Source organism: Pholis gunnellus (assembly GCF_910591455.1).
Source record: "Pholis gunnellus genome assembly, chromosome: 12".
In the NCBI taxonomy this organism is placed as follows: Eukaryota; Metazoa; Chordata; class Actinopteri; order Perciformes; family Pholidae; genus Pholis; species Pholis gunnellus.
The window spans coordinates 10,952,685-10,977,276 of NC_136539.1; the positions used below are offsets into that span (position 1 = coordinate 10,952,685).

General features: G+C 42.9%; 2 protein-coding genes across 2 annotated transcripts; both read right to left on the minus strand.

The window, feature by feature from the left end:
- Positions 1 to 1,576: 1,576 nt before the first annotated feature.
- On the minus strand, positions 1,577 to 8,242 carry gpr156 (G protein-coupled receptor 156; the record flags this gene model as incomplete). The annotated part of the gene is made up of 9 exons (XM_079170541.1): positions 1,577 to 3,124; positions 3,598 to 3,756; positions 4,255 to 4,491; positions 4,636 to 4,731; positions 5,018 to 5,143; positions 5,722 to 5,832; positions 5,917 to 6,052; positions 6,161 to 6,288; positions 7,178 to 8,242. The coding sequence occupies 9 exons, from the start codon at positions 8,240 to 8,242 to the stop codon at positions 1,730 to 1,732; spliced, it is 3,453 nt and encodes a 1,150-aa protein (XP_079026667.1). The 3' UTR covers positions 1,577 to 1,729.
- An 8,528-nt stretch (positions 8,243 to 16,770) lies between these two features.
- On the minus strand, positions 16,771 to 23,991 carry lrrc58b (leucine rich repeat containing 58b). Its single transcript, XM_079170501.1, has 4 exons — positions 23,297 to 23,991; positions 19,271 to 19,399; positions 18,869 to 19,146; positions 16,771 to 18,662 (listed from the first exon to the last, which is right to left on the minus strand). Exons 1-4 carry the CDS (start codon positions 23,752 to 23,754, stop codon positions 18,469 to 18,471), a joined length of 1,059 nt encoding a protein of 352 aa, XP_079026627.1. The 5' UTR covers positions 23,755 to 23,991; the 3' UTR covers positions 16,771 to 18,468.
- Positions 23,992 to 24,592: the final 601 nt, after the last annotated feature.

The following is a 24,592-nucleotide window of genomic DNA, read 5'->3' on the forward strand; positions in this document are numbered from 1 at the left end:
GTCGTACAGTCCAATAAGTCAAAGGGATTTTTCACAATCTGGCAACCCATTTTTTTAATTATTACAGTAAGGGCTTTTAACTGACGAAAGAGGATTAGTAAATAATGTATTAACCATTAATAAAGCCAATAGTTATAACTTATAAACCCATTATAAAGGGTTCCTGAAGGTCAACTAATCACTCTCTTTTATTCAGTATGTTATACATGTCCAAGGAGGTAGAGGATATGGACTATCGTGTTATTTTTAGAAAGAAATGTGATTGACAACTCTTTTACTACATTTGTATCACTATACGTCAGTTATCCCCATCTTGAACAGAATGCGGGTCACTTGGCTGGAAAGTCTTTCCTCCTGCACAGTGATGCTGGTAGTCTGTCTTTTGTGTGGGTTATTTATACTCTGTTATGCTCTATATCAAAAGGAATTTCTCCCAGGCTGCCCTTCAATGGTTCATATGCAGAATAGAGAGCAGTGGCGTCTCAAAAATAGGCAGCAGAGCAGAAGTAACGCAAGGCGCTGTTTTCCCTTCATAGCAACACCACCTCAGGCAAACACACATTGCCCCATTAGCCGAAGAAAAAATGACATAGAGACAGAGAGGAGAGAGTGAGAGAGAGTGAGAGAGAGGCCAAGACAGGGAAGAGAAATATAAAAAAACAGGAGGTGTAATGCTCTGTTTTTGTCTGCGTTATTATTAAAACTCCCAAACTAACAAAACCTGTAGTTGGGTGTCACAGAATATGAATACAGATTGGTTTGTAGGACTCTGGGCAAAATGGGTTGAGGAAATGTGAGTGTGGGGGCCTAATAGGGACTTATTTTTTACATGTGGCCCCCAGCTGGTTAATCAGTTCTCCACTGTATAAAACCGGAGAAGATGCAGAATGAAGTGATGTGAAGTTTCTTTTAAATAAACAGGGTTTCAAAATCTGTGTAGCACACACACACAAGACACACACTCCAGATAACTGTGACCTTTGCACATTAAATACTCTTAATTAATGAGTCAGGACAATAATACTGAGATAATAATGAAGTGTGTTAAAGTTTTTATCGAGTTGCTCTGACGGTGTGCGTGGTGTCTCGTAAACCAGTTGTAGATTGGAAGCATCTGACAACACATGTAGAGCATTGTAGGCAATGAAGGAGGAAAAAAGCTAAACTTAAACAACAAAATGCAGACCATACAATAAAATGGCATACACTTTAAGGAATGTGTTGATAATGTAAAACAATTAAAAAAAAGTGTACGGTGAAGAATTCTGTAAACACCAAAACATCTTATTATAAATATCATAATAAATACAGCATATACACAATAGCTAATATGGTGCACATTTCAGCTGTCCTGTGAAAACATATCATTTTGAACGTAAGGGATGTCATCTGACAGCAGAAATATACACATACTGCCATAAGTAATATTAAAAAGTAAACAGCATTGTCTGCTTGTGAGCTACGAAAGTTTTTGTAAATCTAATAAAAGCACCACTCTGACCCACAATGCAAGATTCAAGAATACTAATGCTCTTGTCATACAGAATGCCAAACACGTTCCTACTGAGAGCTACAAACAGATGATCTCCCATTACAGATGCACATAAGCCTAAAGCACAATGAACTTTGTGCCTGCTTTATCCTAAATGCTAATTTTGTACAACGTTTCTTAGGACATTAATTCAAGTGGTGGAAATGGATGAACATGTAAAGTGCAGTACATTTGTGCTCATACAAAGGTGGGTTTGATGTCTTCTTTGAATACCACAGGGTGTGGGGAGCGGTACAGGCTGGTGTAGTCGTCGTACTCGCTGTCAGAGGAGTCTGAGGAGCTGTCTGATGACAGGAGAGAGCCTCGCTGCAGGCAGGAGTCACAGTAGGGACGGTGGTAGTAATCGTAGTCTGTTGAGCTGCTAGAGTCAGAGTCCCAGTAGCCACAGGAGCCTCTAATGCGTCTATGGTGCCGCTCATTATCACCACCTAATTCCACATCAGGTGGAGCTGTCTGATCTGCACACGGCAAGACTGAGCGTCTTTGGGACCTTGAAATATGCCTCCGAACTTTCCTTGTCGCTTCATTCCCTTCCTCATCCTCCTCCTCCTTCAGCTCGAAGTCAGGGTTGTGAACCTGGAGGAGGGTACCATCCAGGTTCACAACCCTGTCAGGGCGCTTGCCTGGATTTTGGAGTTCACAGTTGTCCCTTATCGTTTCACACCCAGCAGCCTCTGACCCTGCATAGAAACAGGGAGGGGCCAACCCTTTTCTGCAGGAGTGGAAGGGCGGCCGACGTTTCCTCATCGCATAGGGGGAGATGCTGGGGTAGCGGAAGAGAACAGGTGGATGAGGAGTGCGCCGTGTGCGGAGGGAGAGAGGGGAAAGAGGGGAAAGAGCGGAAGCTTCAGTACATTTTAGCTGAGAGGGCGTTCTGGGCATTCTGGGCGTTCTGGACATCTGACCGGGTGATCGAAGTGCAATTTCCATGACTGCATCCACACTAAGCTCCTGGAGGATCTCCTGCAACTGCTCGCTGCTTACAAAACCAGTTGGTCTGGCATTCGGTCCCAGCTGGGATGTTAGGCCACTCTGATTGTTGAAAGTTTCAAACTGAGAAGGGTTTAACCCTCTACGGGATTGTAGGGAAGTGACAAAGTGAACCGTCTCTTCTGCTGTCCTGAGTGAGCCAGGGGACTTGAGGGACGAGGGTTGTTTGAGATCCTCCCTTGTTCCCTTCCCAGCTGTGTCTCTACCTGTGAGCCCAGCGGTAGAGACACCTCTCTGGTTTTCACTATCATACATATCATCAGGGAGAAGAGAGGAAGCAGCAATAGGGGCTGAGGAGCTTGGAGCAGAGGGAGGCTCAGAGGACGGCGTATCAGCAGCAGCAGTGAGGTGAGAGTAGAGATGTGGTGGCGAGAGTTGGGATTTAGTGTCTCTCTGAGGTAGAGAAGAAGAAGCGGGGCCGTTAGACTGCAGCTCTGTGGTCTGAGTGGAGGTGGAGTTGAGGTTGGTGTTGGAAGAGTCCAGGTTCTGGTCCTCGTGTGGCTGGCTGGATGACATGAGTCGCAGGAGTTTATCCTTGGCGTTGTTCACCTGCTCCTGCAGACTGTCAATCACAACTTTCTTCTGGAAATTGTAACAAAAAACACAAGCTTGAACACTCCGACACATATAGCATTAAAGAATCTTGTCAACCAATTTCCAATGTGGGCTATTGCAACTGGTTTAGTGCAAGTCCCAGCTAACAGACACCCTTAATAAAAAGAGAGAGTCAATGTATAATCTGTCCGGCAACATGTTTTCGAGGGATTGTTGCCAGTTTGAGATCACTGTTGGCTTCACTCATCATGTCTAATGAATTTTCAAGCAAGTCTGGGAAAATGAATTGACCGAACTTAAACAAACTTCCAACAACAAACAGCACAAGAAAAACAAAAAACTATAAAAGTTGTGTTTTGTATTCAATGAAAAATTGTAAGAATTGACAACGAATTAAAACAAATATGTATCATCACATTATAAGACAAATAGGTCCATAAGACCAGCTCATAAATTATTTGATATTCTTAGTAATTAGTAGATTAAAAATGATATAGTACCTCATTAAGGAGTTTTTTCATGGAGTTGTTCTCCCCCAACAGGTAGTACATCTCATCCTGGCTGTACACCGAGGGCTGGCTCTTGCTGGGGCTGCTGAAATACTTGGCCATCTGACTTGGGTTGTTCTGGTCCTCTTCAAACTGCCGCCACTGAGTCAGCTGCATGAAGGTGAAACAGTGTGTCACGCTAACTGTCAGCTATTGATACGTTACACACACTAGTAATTAATCCAGGACCATTTCACACGAGACTTTTTGACCAGGTGTGTTTGAGCGTATTACTCACTTTTCAAATATTTCCTTCCTTTCCACTGAAGATGCATTCCTTTGTTGTGACAAACATCCACTGCCAGACACTTAGAGAGTCATAAACCTGTTTGCAATATCCTACGTAGTTTTGAATCATTCACACCTTCTGTGTGAGTCACATTTCACTGACAGACTTGGCAAATTGATATGCATATAAAGAATAGAGGTTTTAGATTTTATTACTTTTGTCAAGACTAAGAGAGAAAGTCATACGTCTGTCATTCATGTGTCTATATAGAGTTTCTGCCTGTCGGATTGACTGCTGGTTTCCAGACATAGAATCCTATGATTAGATGACAATTCTGCCTGAAAAATTCACGTGTGTATCTTGAGCTATTTCTTTCTTACCTGAGGCACAAACAGCATGCAGTTGGTAGCCAGTGTGCAGATGAAAATGGCTCCAGCCACAGTGCTATAAACCAGATTGGGCCAGGCCTGCAGGAAGATGGACACAGGGACGGCCACGGCCGAAAAGAGGGTGACCAAAGTGACGGCTGTCATGATGGTGGGAGACTGGTTGACGGGAGGGTGGCTGACATTGCTGGTCAACCCAGCTAGATAAGTCCCATAGAGGAGAAGACAACCCTAAGGAGAAAAGTGGGGAAAAGGTAAAGACAAAGGCCACAGAAAATGTAAATCAATAAATCATATCACCAATACAATGAAGGAATCTCTATTTTATTGAAATCAAATGTATAATTGCATTTCAATGAAATAGAGATTACTTACCTTCTGAACAGCAATAATGACAACCCACAGATCTGAGTATACAGAGGAGCAGGTCTCCAGCTGAGACATAGAGTAGGAAATGTCTCTCTCCACCACCTATAGAGCAGGAGAAAATGTATAGTATCAGTGAGTTGCAACCTGAATAAATGTGGCTATGTCACCAACACGTCTATAATTCATTACATTAGAGGATTGGGAAGTTCGTGATTTCGCAATCACAAAGTAAAATTGTATTAAAAAAAAAAAAATGTTATTTGACATCAATAAACAATCGGATGAAAAAAGGTGTTGGCAATTAATTTCTACGTGTCATAATCTTCAAACTGTTCTGTAATCAAACAACACAATCTTAACTCGTTTTACAACTTTCATTGAATTCTACCTTGACAACAGCGCCGACAGATCGTGAACACCTGATCGGGTCTGTGAGGTTCCAGGTGGTGAGAACCAGCATGTCCACCACGACCAACAGAGCCACCATGCCCATCAGCTGGATGTCTCGGATTATCTGAGGCAGAAAGTAAAGTCACCAATCACTTCAATGTCATACAACAAATGTAACACTCTGGGAGATCCCAGCTAGGGAAAACTGTCAATAATAACTTTTTTGGAAGTGATATATAAAAGAAAGTTATAGAAAAAACAAGAGAGCATTTACCAAGGTTTAGCAATCCTTTAAATCTGTAAATCCCCAAAAATCATTCTGTATATGGATCCAGGTTTGCATCAAAATACAAAATATTGGGACTTTCAAGGGAAAAGAAAGGACTGGAGCCCACTGATTGATTTATCAGATGTATCTTAGCATTATTTCTAGATATCCTGCTAACTATTAAAGACACAAACAAGCAAATTATTCATAATAGCTATGAAAATCAGCAGTAAATAAAAAGAGATGTCATCAGTGGACCCCATGGCCTGAAATGTCTGTCATGCATCATCTTCCTCTGCTATTATTTAAACCGTACCCTTCTGAAAACAAGTCAAAATTAGCCTCTGAAAAAGCTTTTAGGATGTAATTAATGCATCCTGCAGGGACTGGACAAGAAAATAAAGACAATACAAAGGCTGGGGGAGCATTCCTACCACTCTCTTGTCAGGCACTCGCTGGGTGAACACTCTGTACAGTCTCCACGTCTTCCCCAAAATTGGGCCAAACACCAGGGTACTTCCGACACAAAGAGTCCACATCCGAGCCTGGAGGAGAGAGCACTGCATAAATATCCAACAGCGATCCATCCAACAACATAATGAAGGATTGAGGGAGACTGCAGGCCTTACTTGTAGCACAGCTGTGGATGCTCCACCTTGTGATTGTGATCGTTCCCCAACGGCAAACAAGAAGCCGCTGCTGTAGGTGAGGACACTTCCAAAGAGAGTCAAGACATTCAGGTTGGGACTGGACATCTTCACTATCCTGATAATACAACATGTGCAAACACACACACACACACACACAATTGATCAGTTAATTCAGTAAATATATGTTTAATGTTCATAGATGTGTTTCTCTTTGTAAGACTACCTGTTGTTTTTGAAGCGCAGGGTGAAGAGCAGGAAGCAGAAAGCCAGCAGGATTCCGCAGGAGAGCAGCGTCCACACCACAGCACTCAACACTGGGGAGAGAGACCGCCTTGGGAGCTCCACTGCCATCTGCACACACATGCAAACGCAAACTCCTCAAAATCCAATCCAAATATCACAGGTGTAGCTGATATACATGTGCATTATTTGATTACTGTTTTCATATGTTCTGAACCCTCCATTTTGTAAATGATGTGATGTAAAAGCAACAAATAGATGTACACAGGATCCAGATGAATTAACACACTTTATTAAGGCAAACAGAGCAGCAATTTGCATGCTGGACCTTTCATATGAAAATGAGAGATGATTAAAAAAAAACAGTTGAAAGCATTCAAGCAACATTGAAGAGATGAAATGTCAGATTTCAGACGTTGACAGGCGAGATGATCAGAGGAGCAGAGTTGACTCCGCCGTGATTACGCCGAGGGTTAAAGTAGGGGAGAAGTCTTTCATTGAATGAGTATCCAGTGAATGAGTAGATATGAGAAGCAGATTCTGCGTCGTAAAAAGAAACCTGCCCCCACTCCAGGTCCACATACACCCCGACTCTCTGGGGCTTCCCGACCAAAGGCACACGGATGGGAGTGCTGCTGAGGGCCCAGTAGCTCTTGTCTTTCCTCATCCCCAGGGCCCAGTAGCCTGTCTCAGGGTTAAGTATATTCCCTCCTTTTCTGTTGACGGATTGAAGCCCAACTCCAATATCCCACTGTGTCTTGCCTTTCACCTGGACTTCATAGTACAACCTGCGTGAGGAGAAACCCTCCTTTCCCAAAACGCTGACACCGGGGTAAAATCTCTCTGGATTGTCCGGGAGGCTCAGCGCTACATCAGAGTGAAACACTTGTTTCTTGTTTTCAGACAGCACCAGTTTGGGATGAGCCGTATCAGGGTCCAGAGTCACATCCACAGCACACTGCTGAGCCCTCTGAAATTCGGTCTCACATAGCCTCTTCACCTCAGCCTTTACTGTCTCCTCCAGCTGACACGCTACTCTCCTGACTGCTCTCCTGACCGTGCCCACATACACAGCACTCTCTACACAGGTAGCAGACCAGTCTTTGGTGGCTGGCAGTGTGGAGAAAGCTGGAAAGCTGTGGATAAGAACGAAGTCGTCTTTGGTGTGTGAGAGCTGCTCCAGCTCAGCGTTTCTCCGTCTCAGCTCATTGATCTCCTGCTCCAGCTCCATGATGAGTCCTCTGGCCTTGCCTTCAATTTGCCTCTGCTTTGCACCAATCACCTCCACCACTTCAGCTTGACCTTTCTGGACAAAGTGGAGGAGATTGTTGAAGACTTGCATGCTCTCTTCAATCTCTCTTTCTGTGTTTCCTCTGCTGAGCTGAACAGTTTGATTGATGTCGCTGATTTTCTCATGTCGGACATTAATCATTTCTTCCACTTCTGCATTTATCCTTCCGATTTGAGCTCTCCTGTCACTGCTCTCATCCTCTACAGGTACAGTGTGATGAGCACTGTGGTCTCTCTTCATACAGATCTGGCACACATAAGTCTGGTCAGTTTTACAGAACAGGTCCAGCAGTTTTGCATGCTTCTTACACACTCTGTCTTGCATGTTCATTATGGGGTTGATCAGGTGATGTTTCTTAAAGGTGTTTAGAACATGATGGGGCTCCAGGTGAGTCTCACAGAAGGAGGCCAAACAGTCCAGGCATGATTTAAGAGCCTTGATTCCTTTTCCAACGCACACATCGCATGAAACTTCTCCTTTATGGCTTGAATACTGGTCCACGGTACGTACTTTTTCTTCGTCTTTCTTTTCCAATGAATTCTTGAACTGGGAAGCCACCTCAGATATCAAGGTGTTAACTTTGAGCTCAGGCCTCCTGTAGAACTTCTGCTTGCACATGGGGCACTGCGACAGATTAGCGCTCTGCCAGTATCCTTGTATGCAGTCCCTGCAGAAGTTGTGCCCACAAGGAGTGGAGACTGGTTGGTTGAACAAATCCAGACAGATGGGGCAAAGAAGCTGCTCCTCAGTCAGCACACTGCCAGCAGCAGCCATTTCTGGGAACACATCCAGAAAGAAAAGCAGGTGGGATTTTAAAGAAAAGCTCGTCTCTGGTCCTTTCCATTATACTATTAGGTTTAGAAACAGTTGTGCCTGGTGAGCTGTCTACGTCCATGAATAGTAACAAATGCATGGTGTTACATTTCATCACAGGATATTTCCTTCTAGCTGAACAATCTATGTGAACTGAGTTCGACAGAAACTAATAAATAAGAAGAATTGTTATGACTTTAAAATAAAATAAAACAGTATATTAAAATATAATATAGTCACATAATCACCATAAAGCAAACACAGTGCAGCACAGGGTTCCCTTCCCCTTTGAGCGTGTTGAGACTGACAAATGCATAAATTAACATCATAAAGCATGAAAGAAATCAAAGAGATAACTTACCTCGCTTTATGTGGTGTAGCACGGCGAGGAAAGGAGTCTACACGAGACTGCTTGTGTTCCCTGACACGGTGGCGCTACTACTTTGGTTTCTATTTGGAAAGTCACATTAGACTTTCTTGTGCCCGCCTCATGTTGCTGGTCTCCGCTCACCCTTCTCTTAAAGGCACCAGCAGCTATGATGATACTAAACATAGCTTCACTAGCCCAATGGCTTTACATGTCTAGATCTCTACTATTGAACTGTCTTCTCAAGTGGTAAATAACACATTTCTAGTTTGTATTCGATGTATTTCATTTGTGTGGGTGGTTTCGGTGACGAAAGATGGAAATTCCCCACATTTTAAGCCATAGGTCCAAGTTTATCAAGAGCAGTGAATGTTTTGCCAAAAACTGCAAGTGATAACTAATCGGAAGTTTAAAACGTTGCATTGTATGTAATTCAGCCTTGTGTGAATAATGTGATTGATTTCTTACAAGCACTGTCAAAATAATCCACAACATATGGATGTATATGTACATATGTTTTTAACCTTAACCTTTTGGTGGGCCAAAAATATTCTGTTGATCAGCCATGCTGGATTTAAGAAAGCTATGTCTGCTATGTCTGTCTGACTGTGTGTGTGTGTGTGTGTGTGTGCGTGTGTGTGTGTGTGTGTGTGTGTGTGCGATTACCGTGCTGAGACTACATAGTCTCTGCAGAATGTCGAGACCCTCCTGCCTGTTGACTCCTGAGTGGATGAAGCAGAGTGGGGAATCACACTGGGAGCTGCAGTTCAGCTCAGGCTCCATTACTGACCCCAGTCCGTCCACTTTCACACACAAATCCTGAGGAACAAACAGATGATAAGATGAATATGATGACATTAAATTGCTCTTTGTAAACCTGACTTACAACCATTCAGAGGGAAAACGCATACATTCTTTGTACCTGTTTCGGTCAAAATAGTTTCACTGCACCTTTATATATCTTAAAAATGAGCGTACTCTCTGAGCTCCAAAACAACAGGCACTGGACCCCAGAGAAACACATTTCAGGTGAAGTCCTGATTCTATTTTAAGGTCACACAAATTAGTTGTAAGGCTTTTAGCCACCACAGTGTGGTGCTATGACGGACACCTCTGAGAGGAGGATTTATGCAAGCATGGAAGGGATTTTGCACATCATTGATATTACACCAAGTAAAAAGCTTGAGATTAGAAACACAAACAAACCCAACAGACAGTAAGTTCAGGGTGAAATCAAGGTTAGAATGGAAATGCCCAAATAGTGTAAATTATTTACCGCCACAGAACTAAACCGAGGAGCCAGTACTCGGCCTGTGTGACAGGAAGCATGTGGGATTCTGCTTATCCTCAATTTCCACCAGCACTACGTCATTACTGAGGTGAACCAGTCAACACAAGAACGCTCTCTCCGCTGTGATAAACATGTGTGCATCACGCAAAAGGGTGAGCGAAACGAAAGAAAATGTAACACAATCAATATGTCAGAAGCCCTCATTTGCAGTTTTACTGAGGACCATATAATCTGCAATTAACCAGGTTATTTAAGGCCCCTAAAACCGAAAAGAGTATCAGCAAACAACTGTTTGTCACTCTTGCCACAGGCATTTTTATGAGGCTACCCGTGCTGCACTGACATGTTGCGGATTTAATTATGCGGCATGGTATCACCCGATACTCTGAGCTATAACTCAGAGTTAGACTCTGATGTATACGCTGCAGTGACTCAGCTGCATGTTGTCGAGACCATGGATGACCACTTGTATCGATACAAGTGTGTGTGTTATTAGGCATCACACATCTCGTCATTGTCTGGAGAATGACTAAAATACCCAAAGCGCTTTGGGATAGTTGGATTATGGGACTCAATCAAAACAGAGCAGTGTGGGAAATCTTTGACTTGCATTTGACTTTTGGATGGAAAAGTATATGTTAATCCACCCAACATGAGACGGAGATGTTCTATTTGACAGACTCCGTTATTGAGTGAAGCCCAGATTTCCAGAAATGAATGGTGTCAACAGAACAATGAAGCCCGCTGGGCCGCATATCTGGGAAACGTCTGGAGTTCCTGTTCATGTCCTGTCGTCACTTTCCAAGTTTAGATCACAGTTCTGCTGCTTTCCGCAGGGAAAGACGTCAGACAGAGGCATTTCCGCTGTTTTTTCAAATCCTGCCTCTGTAGCTTTCAGTTTGGGAGAAAACCGCCACCCTGCAGAAGTCAACAAAGGTCAACAGAGCCCTTCCCCAGCCTGAGTTAGGTTAGACGGACATGTTATTCACTGTCCAGAATAATCTTGAGGAGTGTCTTCTGAAGTCCTGAAGAATAAACCGCAAGTTGCTCCTCAGCTATCTCTGTATTCCTTGTTTAAATGTAGGGCGGGCATAATGAGTGTAGCTTCCACTTGGCCTTGGGTCTCTCTTTAAATCTTTTTTTCCTTCTTTTATGTGTCCAACTATGTGCAATATTTCACCCGTTTCTGACAAACATCTGCGCTCAGAGAGACAGAATTGAGTTTTCACCAAACTTTTAATATACTGCAGGGAGTAAAGCCCATTCATCGTCCTGTCAGTCTCACTGTTTCTCTTTTAAGATTGTAACCATGGGCGCTGCCAGAGGTAAAGCCCGGCTCAGGGGCCAATATTGAAACATTCCTCCTCAGTTAGTAATCCGTTTATACGTTTATTCTTTAAGCCGAGTTAGAATGCAATTACTGCACTGAAATCCCGCCTCAGGTCCGGCACACGTCATTTCTGGGCACATGGTGCCTTTTACAGCCCGGCTCTATATCAGTCCCATCAATTTGTCAAAATTCCATCAGAAGTCATCTTTGATCTGAACAGGGGGAGTCTGGTGCTGTACGAAACCACGTGACCATTTCAAGCTAAACACCTGAGGAAATGCGTCACAGCAGGGACGAAATATTTGGTGTACATTAAATATTAGTTAACATATTAGTTCACGGACGCGTTCTGTGGGAAACTAGAGACTTATACTTGTTGTAAGAAGAAGAAGAAGAAGAAGAAGAAGAAGAAGAAGAAGAAGAAGAAGAAGAAGAAGAAGAAGAACATAAATAGTTATGAAGCATTTATTTACAGACTTCATGGACGTCATGGAGCATTAAATTGAACTAATGCATAATCTAGGCCTGTGATCTCCATCAACAGCGCATAAATGAATCAACTGTTTATTTAAGCGATCTTATTTGGTGAAAGAGATGCGTAAAAACATGTGTTCACCCAGTGCTGCATCGATGCAGCGGCACGGTAAACTATCAAACTTGTCAATCAAATCGCTTGAGAGGAAATTAAGACGTAGTCCAGTGAGGGAGGAAAGAAAAGAAACCAAAGAAGAAAAATCTAAAAAAAAAGCAAACCTCGGTCTCCAGAGCGCACGGAGGATCCCATCGTCTCGTCCCGCTTCAGGCTCCATCGCGCAAGGCTGAGAAAGTTATTGATAATCGGAAATAAATGACAGAATAATATGTTATCTAACATAGCTACAAAGGTCCCATTACTGCAGACGTGTAATGAATCCCACGACACAATATATCCGCCAAACTGTCAGTCCTACAGCGCGGGAAGATCCTGTCACTCAGGAAGAGTTCGCCACACTGCCGGAGTTTCATTAAAGCTTTGTGAGGGAGGGAGGAGTGTGTGTGTGTGTGTGTGTGCGTGTCAGGGACATGGGGTGTGTAAGTGTGTAATCTCTCTCTCTCTCTCTCTCTCTCTCTCTCTCTCTCTCTCTCTCTCTCTCTCTCTCTCTCCTGTGAGGTTTCCAGCTCCAACTGCCCACCAAATGGGTTTCAGAGTGTGATGTGACCCATGTGGTGCAGGAGGGCTGTGACAGTGTGGGTGCAGCGGGAGCCTCGGGGGACTGGGTGGCATATAGGACAAGGCGGAACACTGAACAAATATACTGAATAACAGCACTTGTTTTAATGGAAAGACAAACACAAGCCATCTCTATTTTGTTTTCCAAAAGCAGGCCTCCATTAGGGATGGCCGACAGATTGTCAAAATAGTGGTTGGCTGGTAAAACACATTTAAAAAAAAAGAAAAAGAGCTTCTGTCTGAGAGCAGTGAGCCAGCAGAAACATTTCTGCATTCGTTCCACCAGCCATAAGAGGCATAGAGGTGTTATTAAGATGTCATGGAGATTTATAGTGTGAGCACACACAGGGTCATTCCTGATGAGGGAGTGTCACCACCATTGACAGCAGCTGTTAGTGGGGAGCAGAAACACAGGCAAATTTGAAAAAAGAGATCATGCAAATATTCATTCAGCCAGTCATCGACCTCACCATTTATTCACGCTCTCTCTTTCAACTGTTTGGTTTTGTAATAAACCCCAAATCCTTCAGGCATTTAAACACAATGATACATCTTCAACCACAAGGATCACGTATGAAGAGTCACCAATCATGATTTCTATCAGGATGGATTTTTGCACATATTCCAATTTCTGTGAATACAAGCAGGTTTCTTGATGCTCTTGTCATCACTGGAGGGAAAAATACGTCTGACAATCCTGTGAGCTAAAGAAGATGTATCAATGTGTTTAAACGTCTAAATCATACAATTGTGTTTAAGCTCAGTGACAAGGTCCAGCAGAATGCAAAATACTTTTTATCAAAACAGAGTCTAAGGAGCTGTAAACATGTAAGCATTAGGAAGATCATGCCATTAGGTTAAGCATGACAATCAATCAAATGCAGGCAAAACTCTTCTATTCAGTGTTTAGTGCTATTCTGTACCTGACAACAGGATCCTCTGTTAACTAATGCTGGTACTGTGGTGGGGTCCTTCGATAATATGCTTCCACAGTCATGTTTTATAGTAAAAACACACACACACAAAAAACAATAACAAATATGCAACTAATCACTCAGCTGAACTCCAGCAGAAAATGAGACAATAGCCTCTAAACTCAACATTTTCGCTTGTGCCTTCAGATCAAATGACACCACGCGAGCACTCACATTGAGGGACTGAAACACAGTTGGCAGCTCTGTTACACCCAAAGCGTGGCAATCACTCTCAGGTTTCCCTCGAGATCAGGTTCAAGATGGACTGCACCAGCGGCAGGTGGACTGCACCGATCCTCAGATTACCAGGATCTTGAATATTTCATGGGGACACATGGCTGTTGCTCAAAAAGCACAAGTCAAAGAGGAGCAGCTGGCAGGCAGGACGAAAAGGATGAAACAGGACACATGTCTTGCTACTGAGGTTACCGGGGGATCAATTCTAACACAAAAGAGTCGCCACCTTTTTATGGATTGCCACATTGTGCACATGTATCAGCTGGAAGTCCACCAACCACAATAAATAACAAGCAAAGCTTTTAAGCCAGTGACACACCATTTCCTGTTGAACCATTCCTGACAGGCAGCACCACCGTTTCCTGACGTGGAAGCATCTGCAGCTGTGATTCAACATCTGACCACAGTGTCAGCCAATCCCACCATTCTGTGTTTGAGACTGTGTGGGCGTAAACGCATTGTTCAGCGTGTGAGTGAGGCAACACTAACCCCCTACGGCCCTGCACTGTCCTTGCCAGAGCCTGGACGCTCCCCTGTGACATGCCCAGGTTTGCCCACTAACATACCCAAAGAGAAATCCCTCTATAGAAGGTTGCAGCTCCTCCTGCAGTGTTGCTATGGACCTGGATTAGCACCGCCGGATCAAGGCTGCCCTGCAGGCTCCAGTCCTTGTGTTTCTACTGAGGGCAGAGAGTACGATGAATGTAGGGGGAAGCATCAGTCTAGACTCGAGTCACTCTATTTTCAAAATGAATTTGAGAGTTTAGGTGGTGACAAAGCAGCACAGCAACTAACGATGCAGTAACGAATAAATAGATAATGATGATTATGATTAAATCTGCTTTAGTTGTTTTTTAGGTTTTATTTTACATACTGAAGATAGTCGTTGAGTACATGATTCTCTAAATCGTTCGCTAATGATCGTAATTGATTTGAAATGGCTTATAAATACATCATTAGCAAGGCAGAGGTAGTAGACCCGAATGGATCACCGACCAATCCTCATTAGCCTACAGACACAGAAATAAATAAATGAATAAATCAAGGAGAACAGAAATGTAGAAATAAATGATATGTATTTCTTTATGTCCTGTTTGATTATCAACTTTTATTTATTTCCATATTTATTTCAGCATTTATTTATTTATCCCTGTATGTATTCATACAATTATTTATGCATTTAATTATTTATTGGTATGTAAGTCATTTTTCGTCCTGCATAACTATTTACAGTTTCAACATATAAAGAGCAACATTAGCATTTATTGTAGTTGTGTGTGTCCACAATTATTCACTCTCATTTTAGCTCTGTTTTGATCCACCAACATCTGAGGGAAATATCGACTGTTAAACTGCTAAATGCTTCCCTAAATCCATTAGCTAATTAAGAATATCAATCAAAGCAGCTATGAAGTATTTGTAAGTTGTAACAACAATGTCTATTAATAATAATGTGGGAGTGGGTGCATTTGAAAGGGCTTGATAAAAAGTTATTTGACCAAAATAAATAATCTCAAATCTTATAAGATAAATTCTTATCTCTCTTCAGTTATTTGTGTAATCTCCATGATGAGCAAAGAGATGCAATTAAAGTTCCAGGAAATGCTGAGGAAGATGGGGATTGAAGGCTCAAGGAAAATTCCCATAACCCCATTTATCACTTTATCACCTTTATCACTGTGTAAAAAAAAAAATGTACAAAAAGTATTGCTCAGCTGGAGGAAGATTTTCTTACATTGTGATGTTATTACATTGTCATTCACTCCAAAGACTCTGTAGAGCTGAATGAATGAGGGAATGATGTTGGGTCAAGAGTGACCGCGGCAAGAGACATTTTTCAAGTGTCAAGAGATTCACCGGGACAATCAAACATTGTTAACACAGCAGTAGATGATTATCCGCCCACCACTTCATTACTTTCCCCCTGTAACCACCTCTACCACCACCTCCTCCTCCTCCTCCTCCTCCTCCTCCTCCTCACTCTAACCAGACTTTCTCCTTGAAGGAGGATTAGCTGTATAACTCTGAAGACAGCATCTGATTGTTGTGAGGGCGTCTGCAGTGTGCGTGGCTGTCGTGTGTAAAGGCTCAGCGGAGTGTTTGAAACTCGTCATGTGTGAGGTCTGGCATGCATGTTAATGCACACTGGCAATACTGTGAGCTGATATGAGCTGATATGCGTCTCACTGAGGGCGATAAGAGGCTTAGAGTATGCCAAAGTACTTTGCTCTTTGACCACCTGCAATGTTCACTGCCAAGTCAGAAGGTAAAGAGTAAGGTACCCCAATAACATTCAGCAACCAAAAACACAAGATGTCAACAAGACATGTGAGAAATTTGACCACACAGATGCATTTACTTTGCAGAGGGCTACAACAGAGACGCCATCTTCCTTCTGTGAGACTTCGCCATGTGCGCGCGAGCCTTAGGTGTAACGTAACTCCACACAGTGCGCTGGAGAGTTTCCTACAGGTGCCTGCTGTTGGTAGACGGGTCCCATGTGCACACGTGTTTGAAAGACGGGAAAAGAAACACTGGAAACAAGCTGTGACTTGGTCACAGACCATTCAAAACAAACCAAATATGTGAAACTCAAAGCATCCTTCTTGCCAGCCGGGCTGAAAGAAACAGCGAGGTGAAAAGAAATGGAACGAGACGCCGAGATAGGAACAGAAGGTGTGAAAAGAGACGAGAGAAGAGGAAACAAAGTAGTTAATGGCTCTTGGCAGGTGATGTTTCAGGATTAGCAGAATGCACTCGCCTTGGCATCTGTTGGTTCTGGGTTACATAAAAGGGTCTCCCAGTATTCAGCATTGAGAATGAACTCACCTTCATATGCAAATGAACCTGGGTACATTAAATCTACAAAGTGGTGTGATTGGTTCATGTAAACACACACACACACACACACACACACACACACACACACTTCAAACAAATGGTTGTGGTGCATCACAAAAAACACATTTAAATGTAAATATATACATCTTACCTTTCAGCAACAGGCATTAAAAACGTCTAATACGATGGAAACTTAAAAAAGGTGAAACAACAAAATGAAATCTTTTTCTACATTCTCCTAAAACACACATTGGCTTTAATCAAATGACAAAAGGCCAGAATACAAACACAGTTTAAAGTTAATACAATCAGTCTTTATTATTGGCATTATATACAGTACAGTCTACTTACATTATCTGAATGGGGTACAAGTAAATACAATTAATATATCTTAATATATATTCTGTGTCAAGTGCCATCTATTCTGCTGGTCATTTAAATATGTAGGGTTTAACATTTGAAAAAAGGATTTCTATAAAAGCATTTCATATGGTTATAAAAAAAAAGTTACTGTTAAGATGAGGAGTATAAAAATCACTCAAAAAAACGTAATCATCATGTTAATCTTGTCACATTTCAGGGTGCGTAGGCCTACATCACATTTCTTCATTCTCGGATTCACTGTGGTAGAAGTCTCTATTAGTAAGGCACTTTAATGTTCTAGTGTAAGTGTTACTGTAACACAGAGGAGCGTTCTTCTGTTCTCTAAACATTAGGGTCTAATGTGGAGCCAGGGGGACTTTTCTTTTCAATAACGTCTCCCAGCTTTCCATACGAGCAGGGAGACGAAGCCGAGATGTAACCGGGAACAGAAACAGACAGTTCCAGTAGTAAATAATGGTTTCTGTCTCAAAAAGGATTAATTCACATAATAATAATCTGACTTTTGTCTCCATTCGCACACATCGATATTGTCTCCATTCACACACACACACATCTATATTGCAGAGAAAGCTAACAGCCCTGAACGTAAACATGAAGGCTGCCACTGTGTTTCGCTGAATAGCTATTGTTTCTGTGATAACACAGTGAACGCTTTTCCCGGGTCCAACCCACATCCACTTCCTGTGAGCAAAGCATGGACGAGCTTTCTTCCACACACTCGCACGACCCATATTCATGCAAGACGACCATGCCATCGTGGCAAAAAACGTACCACATCTGAACGATCGTGACCATGGCGCTGACAATAAACAGATAAACCTGGATCTTTTCATATGGTGTGAGACGAAACCGTTGCCCAGCAGGACCGCAGGACCACACACACACACACACACACACACAGTGTAAATAAGGCCATCTCACACAATTTAGAACACTGTAGTGTTAAACTAATGTCAACGTTTCAGTGGATATATTTAAAATAAATCCCAGACTTTTTTTCTTTTTAGATGGCATAGCAGCTTTGGTGCTCACCCAGTGAGAGAAATTTAAATGAAAGCTGGCTGACCAGTAGCCGGACAAAAAGTGTAATTGTTTGTATCCAAACGTGCAGAAAATGCAGAGTAATGTACCGTTTCTACTACAAAAGCACCAAGTGTTGTATGAAAGATAAAGTTTGCTGCCCTGAATGGAAAAGAACCCTGCCGCTCTCATGCTCGACCGCGAGACCAGCACTTTGACGGAGTCATGACTGACAGACTGTGGATTTACATGGCTACGTGGCTCCTTTGCTCATGTTATGTAGAGTGATGTACGGATTCCTTTCTAAAAAAAAAAAAAGTTCCTTTAAATTGAGTCAACAAGTTTTCAGGGCCTCAGGAGTCATTCTGTCTACAGACGGCCACACAGGCTGACCGCAGTACAGTATTACCGTTATGTATGTGCATTTATGTCAAGTCTGCCAGCCAAGTTCATCTCTGTATAAATGTTGAACACAGTGACAGACTGACAAGGCCGGCCCCATCCAGAGGGGTCAGAGGCTCCTCCGTGTTGTGCTATCCCAGAAGCACCCTCTGCAGGCGGTATGCGGGCACGCTGCTCTCGTCCTCCGACTCGGCGTCACTCTGGGGGTTGGAGCTGCAGGGAGAGGTGCACTCTGGGGAGCACAGGTAGTGCATGAGGGGCAGCCGGTACTTTCCACAGAAGTCCACAAACTTGATCTGGCGCACACACGAATCAAAGTAGACGCCTGGATAAAGCAGAGAGTGACAAGGGAAAAAAGGGAATGTATGAACAGATCGACATAGTAGATCAATATTTATATGTTGCATCATTGTCATGAACTCAGGTTTTTAGGATATGATATCAAAGCTGTTCTTAATGTGGGGATTGGGAAAGTTTCCTTGCCATTTTTGGTACATTTTCTTCACATACTATGACAAAGCGTCGTCTTACCGGCACACTTGGGGTTGGGGCACTTGCTGGCCAAGTCTAGGTAGTGCAGCAGGTTTGAAGGCATGTCGCAGGGGTAGTAGGGCAGATTTCGGCTCTTGACGGTACGTCCTGCCAACTCTAACAGTGAGGGGGGGTCGTAGGTCATCTCCTTGACAAAGCGCACCACCAGTGGGTTGCCACGGAGACTGAGCTCCTGCAGGTGCACCAGGCAGAGGATCTCCCTCGGCAGGTAAGTCAGCAAGTTGTTGTGGAGACTTAAAGAGCGCAGCGAGTGGAGCCTGGAGCGGGACAGAGGAATGATTTCACCGACAGAACAAGCGGGGTCATTGCACATGCATATCAGGCTTTTATGTAATCTTGATATTGTTTACTTCGGGTTGCACTGTATGTGAGAGCGGTTACCTGGTGAGCTGCGGGGGGACACTTTGGATGCGGTTGTCACATAGGACCAGGTAGCTCAGCCAGGGCAGGTTAGCCACTTCTGGAGGAATGGCTGTAATGAGGTTCCCACCCAGATACAAAAGCTCCAGACTAACAGGAAAAGAGAGACACAAGTAATGATTAAGATCACACAGACCAGTATAACAGAGATTTACACACTATTTTTGTCTTTCATATCACAAATGAGCCATTTTTGCCTGACTTTGACGTTCAGTTTCAACATTTCTAGTTTGTAATGAAAGTTGCTGCAGTGTCACAGTCAGGGCGGCCATATTAACGTGTTGTAAAAGGGAATTTCTCTGGCCAACTGAGTGACCCCAAGTAAAAGAAAAGAACTCATAAATACCACAAGGGGGAGCTAAAGATGCACGGCTACATGCTGTGTAGAGTTTGTGTGCATGTGCTTCTGTTTCTTTGTGTCGACATTTGTTTGCGGGGCCACGCTTACAAACCATCAAAAAGACAGAAGAACAGAGTTCAAAATAATCTAAGACCATAGATTTTTTGTGTGCAGTACACACATTCATGTATCATCCAATCACGATAATATATGGAATAAATGTACATGCGTGTTAACTTAATAAGTACATAATGTGATGAGGGTTCGGGTCATAGAAAACCACTGCTTTCACGTTTAGTAGACAGCTAAATGTACGCGATTGTTGTACTGAGACATCAAAGGACCCGGGTAGGTTAATGGAGACATGGAGAGCGGGGGTAATTGGGAGAGAAACAGAGAGACAAGGGGGGAGAGAAATGGATAGCTGGTCAGCAAAAGTAAGCCGCCGGGCCATCTGCCTGCTGGAACTGATGACACAGCGACTGCGAGACAGGAAGCCATTATACTGTCCTTGGTGGCTGAGCACTGAGCAAGCCCCCTCTGTGACGGGCACTGAGACATTCAGGGTCTGCTCACTGCCCTCGCCGACACAGTGACACAAATCAGCTACCAGAGAGGGAGAACGGTCCGCTATGGTCGGCATCAGGGACAATATAAAAAGCTCATCATTTTCACAAGTACGCAAAATTGAAGCTTTTTTTCCCTCTCGGCCAGTCTACCGCAGAAGCGCTGCTTCTAGGTTTCTTCTCCCGACACATCAAGACATTATGTCATGTAGATGTTATACATATTCACACATGCTAAGGCTGTATGTTTTAGTGATTTAGTGACCGAGAGAAAGTGAAAACAATGTCTAAAAATGTATCGTAAATACATACAAATAGATATTTTGACTTGAAGTGGAAAAGAAGTAAAAAAAAAAAAGGGATGAAGCTGGGAGATTACAATTACACATTATTCCAGTCAACGTAGAGTATGTGCCTCCAAATACAGTGGTGCAGGGAGGATGTATTTTGGCAGACTGACCCCGGAAGTTAGCATGGCACTGGTTCCCTTGACAAAAAGCCAATGGGATTTTTCCATTGGATTTTGGATTATTGATGAGGGGAAAAAGAAATGCAAAAATGCTAATTCACCTCAGGTTTTACGACTCGATAAACCAGAAGAAAAACTGTTCCGGCTTTTAGCTTCTTGATTATTCTTAGTTAAACAAAGCTAATCCATCATTTGACACATATCATTGTGACAGAAAGATCTCACTTTAATGTAAATACAATTTTAAAAAAAACAGCCCAAAATCCTTTTATTAAAAGTGTAAGACAGTAGGGCAGGGTCAGTAAATAATCAAGATATTGTGAAATGAAATAGGGCTGGCTACATGTGACGATAAATCATTGTCGGCCTCTTACTCAATTCCTGACTGAATTCCTCACACTGGTGTGTTTGTGTCTGCGTGATAAAGTGAAGAGCCTCGCGTGTCTGACCTTTGACCTGACAGTGGGTCACCACGACTTGCTACTGTTAAACTCGGGAAATGATAAGATAAAAATGATCTCATGGCTGGCCTGTCAATGTCTTCCACTCTAACAGAAAACAGAAAACAGACGTCTTCTGGTTGCTGTAAACAGACTGCTGCTCACACTTTGAGCGGCGTTTTGAAGTTAGTGTCCTTTGTTTAATGTCTCTTGTTTGCTTTATTGTGAGTGACATTCTTTCTCCATATCTTTCATTGTTATTAAACGTGTCTCTCTCCTGTGAGGCCACGTGTAATCAGAGCATATTATTTATTTTCCATCAGTTTTTGTTTATTCACTTTGAGTACATTTGACTATAAAAATGAATACGTCATAAAAACAAATCTTCTGTGGCACAGCTTTCCGGTCATTAGTAACTACCGCTCGTATATCTCCAGAACTACTTCTGGGTAATTACTGGAACAACGCAAGAGAACTTCCTGCACACACAATGAATCATGATGTTTCTACCATGAACGGCCTGGGAATGATCATGACTCACACGGATCAATGTACGAGGGGGTTGTAAAGTAGTCAATACCATTAAACCAATAAAAACAATAGAGTTTTTATAGAGAGAGGAAAACTGACCATATTTGGTTAGTTAGGTTTCCTCTTCAAAAACTCTGCGGGTTGCTGGAGTGTGACTTTGTGATGGATACTGTAAACAGATATTTCGTTGCCAGGTTAAATAAGGTGGCTCAGCTCCTCTGACTCACGCAAAGTAGTAGGTTAAGTGTGAGTACTTTCTACAACAACAACTGATACAAGGGGAATCAAATCTGTCCATATGGAGCACACAGATACAAGGTTGACTCTGGCAAAACAAACCAAGAAAGCATCAAAACATTTTAGATGCCAGCATGTACTGAGGAGGGACTCATGTTTGGCTACAGAGTGGGATGATGGGATGGATAACATTGAATGCGTGCTGATGTAACACTGCTGATTGATTTGCCAATTATTTGATTAATCGTGTCTATTAACTATCAGATGTTTGTGAAAGATGCCAATCACAATTCCCTGATGACCAATCAGAGGGATTCTCTTCAAATTGCTTTTTTTTCCCTCTTCTTTTTTTTTTTTACAGTTTATAACAAATAAAACGATTAATCATCATCAACAATAACTTTTTGCTGATCTACTTTATCAATTATTCGACAGTTAATTGTCACCTACAACAAAAAAAAACAGGAAATCAAGTTGTTTTACTTTTCTGATTGGCTGATAGTTCTCAGTTTAAATTCCAGTCAAAAGTTGTACCACCATTGTAAATCCGTGGCTACCGGTGTTGCGTCCCAACTGGGTTTCAAACTAACTGGTTCCCGTACCGTTGTGTTTTACCCAACATCACCAAATTTGGTGCGTCTGTCGCCAGATTCGTCACACAGTCACAAACATGATATTTGGCGATTTTCAAGCTGCATCTCATATCAACTGCGGAGAATATGAACCTAAGTGAGTTCTTAGAAGACATTTTAGAAAATAAATATTTTTGCAAGATCTCACTGGCGTAAAACAACATATAATCGATGAGGGTGCAAGTGTTTCCAGCTACATACTCATATATTACGTCAGCGTCTAGATAACATATTGGCCGCAGTTGATACGAGATGAGGCTTTTTAAAAAAAAATCGCCAATATCGTGTTTGTGAATGTGTGACGAATCTGTTGACAGAGGCAGCGCAATGGCTGATGTTAGGTAAACACAGCGGTACGGAAACCTGTTAGTTTGAAAACCAGTTGGGACGTCACACCGGTAAATCATATTCTACAGTTAGATGAACCACCGGTTAAATCCAGTATTCATAACCCAGTTAACGGTAACGTTGATTGACATTGGAATACATTTAATATACTCTGGTGCACGAATATAAAAAAATGATATCCTCGGTAGGAGTCTTAAGTGGCTTCTTCATCTCCCACCCCGTCAATTATTATAATTTATCAATGATCTTATTATTATGGAATATCGAGGATTACATGTCCAGCAAGCTAAACAGCCAGTGTGACAAACGTCCCACGTTAATTGACAGTGGCCCGTTGCTGGACGACCTGGCCTCGGACTGATAACAACAGTGTAGCCGACGTTATAACCGTGACAGCTTGTGGCTTCACCCTCCATGGACCTACCTGGTTAGATTCTCTATTTCTGCGGGTATACTCTTCAGTCTGTTTCCACCGAGCGAGAGCGACTGCAGACGGAGCAGTTTCATACACTGAAGGGGGATCTCCTCGAACCGGTTCCCACTGAAGTTCAACACCTCCAGCTGCAGGGAGCCGAAGTCTTTGGGCAGCGAGAACTCGTCCAGGCGGTTGTTCTTGGCTACGAGTGTTTTCAGCCTGGTCAGTCGCGTAACGCTCTCGCAGATGGCCGACAGTCCGTTGTTGCTGATGTCCAAAAACTCGAGGTTGCAGAAAAGGCTGACCGAGGAGGGCAGCGAGGCTAGTCGGTTGTAGTTCAAGTAGAGCTGCTTGGTGTCCCGTTTCCTCTCGTCGCTGATACTGTCAGCGCCGAAAGTGTCCAGGCTCAAATGGGAAAAGTCGAGCACACCGTCGCCTACCGCCGCTGCCCCTTCGTGAGTCTCCATTATGGCGATTTTTCTTTTTTTTTTGTAGCGTGGATTTAAACTCTGAAAGTCCTTGCAGAAGTTTTGCTGTCAGGCTGAACGCCCCCGTAAACCGAGAGTTAGCTCCAGGACTTGTCTGTTTTTGACATGAAGAAGGGAGGTATTTCCGTACACCCGCTCGTGACATATAACCACATCTCCGGTGGAAATGTGGGTCACTGAGTTAACACTGAGGACAGGCTACTGGAGCTAACGTTACAGGACCATTGAATGCGGTAACGCTCTGCTACAATATAGCCGTTCTTTGACGAGGGTATTTGCTTCGATGTTTAGAGATTGGCTGATTCTTGAGGCAGACCCCGCCCACGCAATCGTTGATTGGTTAGTCTCCCCATTTGTCATATTGCTACCGTGATCATCAAGGGATTTGTAACAGGATTATTGCAGTTTTTCACTTTTATTATAGGCGCACATTACCAGGTTGTCGAGTGTAATTGCGCTCTTTTTTCAGTCCTGCAACAGCGGAAGAATCGAGTCCGATCATCCATCATGCCAGCTGCGGTCTGCCATTATGCAACACCTCTCCTCTGTTGCATTATGCAATACTCTGCTGGTGTGCATAGAATGGTTAAAAAACGAACGCGCAGGATAATTTGGTGCCTCCCACTCTATTCAGATCTATCCATATGTCACAGCTCTTCTAATCATGACACTTTATGAGGAGAGTAAAGGTGCGGGAAGTGAGATTTTCTTAAGGGTTACTGTATATGTAGTTTTGGGGAACTTGTTCCAACTGCTGTTACTAAGGCTAATGTGTAGACTTAGATTTTTTAATCAAAACACAACACATATGATGCAG

Bases quoted from the DNA above. Each gene is read 5' to 3' on its own strand.
- lrrc58b (XM_079170501.1), bottom strand. From the start codon at position 23,754: ATGGAGACTCACGAAGGGGCAGCGGCGGTAGGCGACGGTGTGCTCGAC. The intron at 19,147-19,270 runs GTAACCGCTCTC...GTCCCGCTCCAG, and splicing joins GTCCCCCCGCAGCTCACCAG to GCTCCACTCGCTGCGCTCTT. The intron at 18,663-18,868 runs GTAAGACGACGC...TGCTTTATCCAG, and splicing joins CCCCAACCCCAAGTGTGCCG to GCGTCTACTTTGATTCGTGT.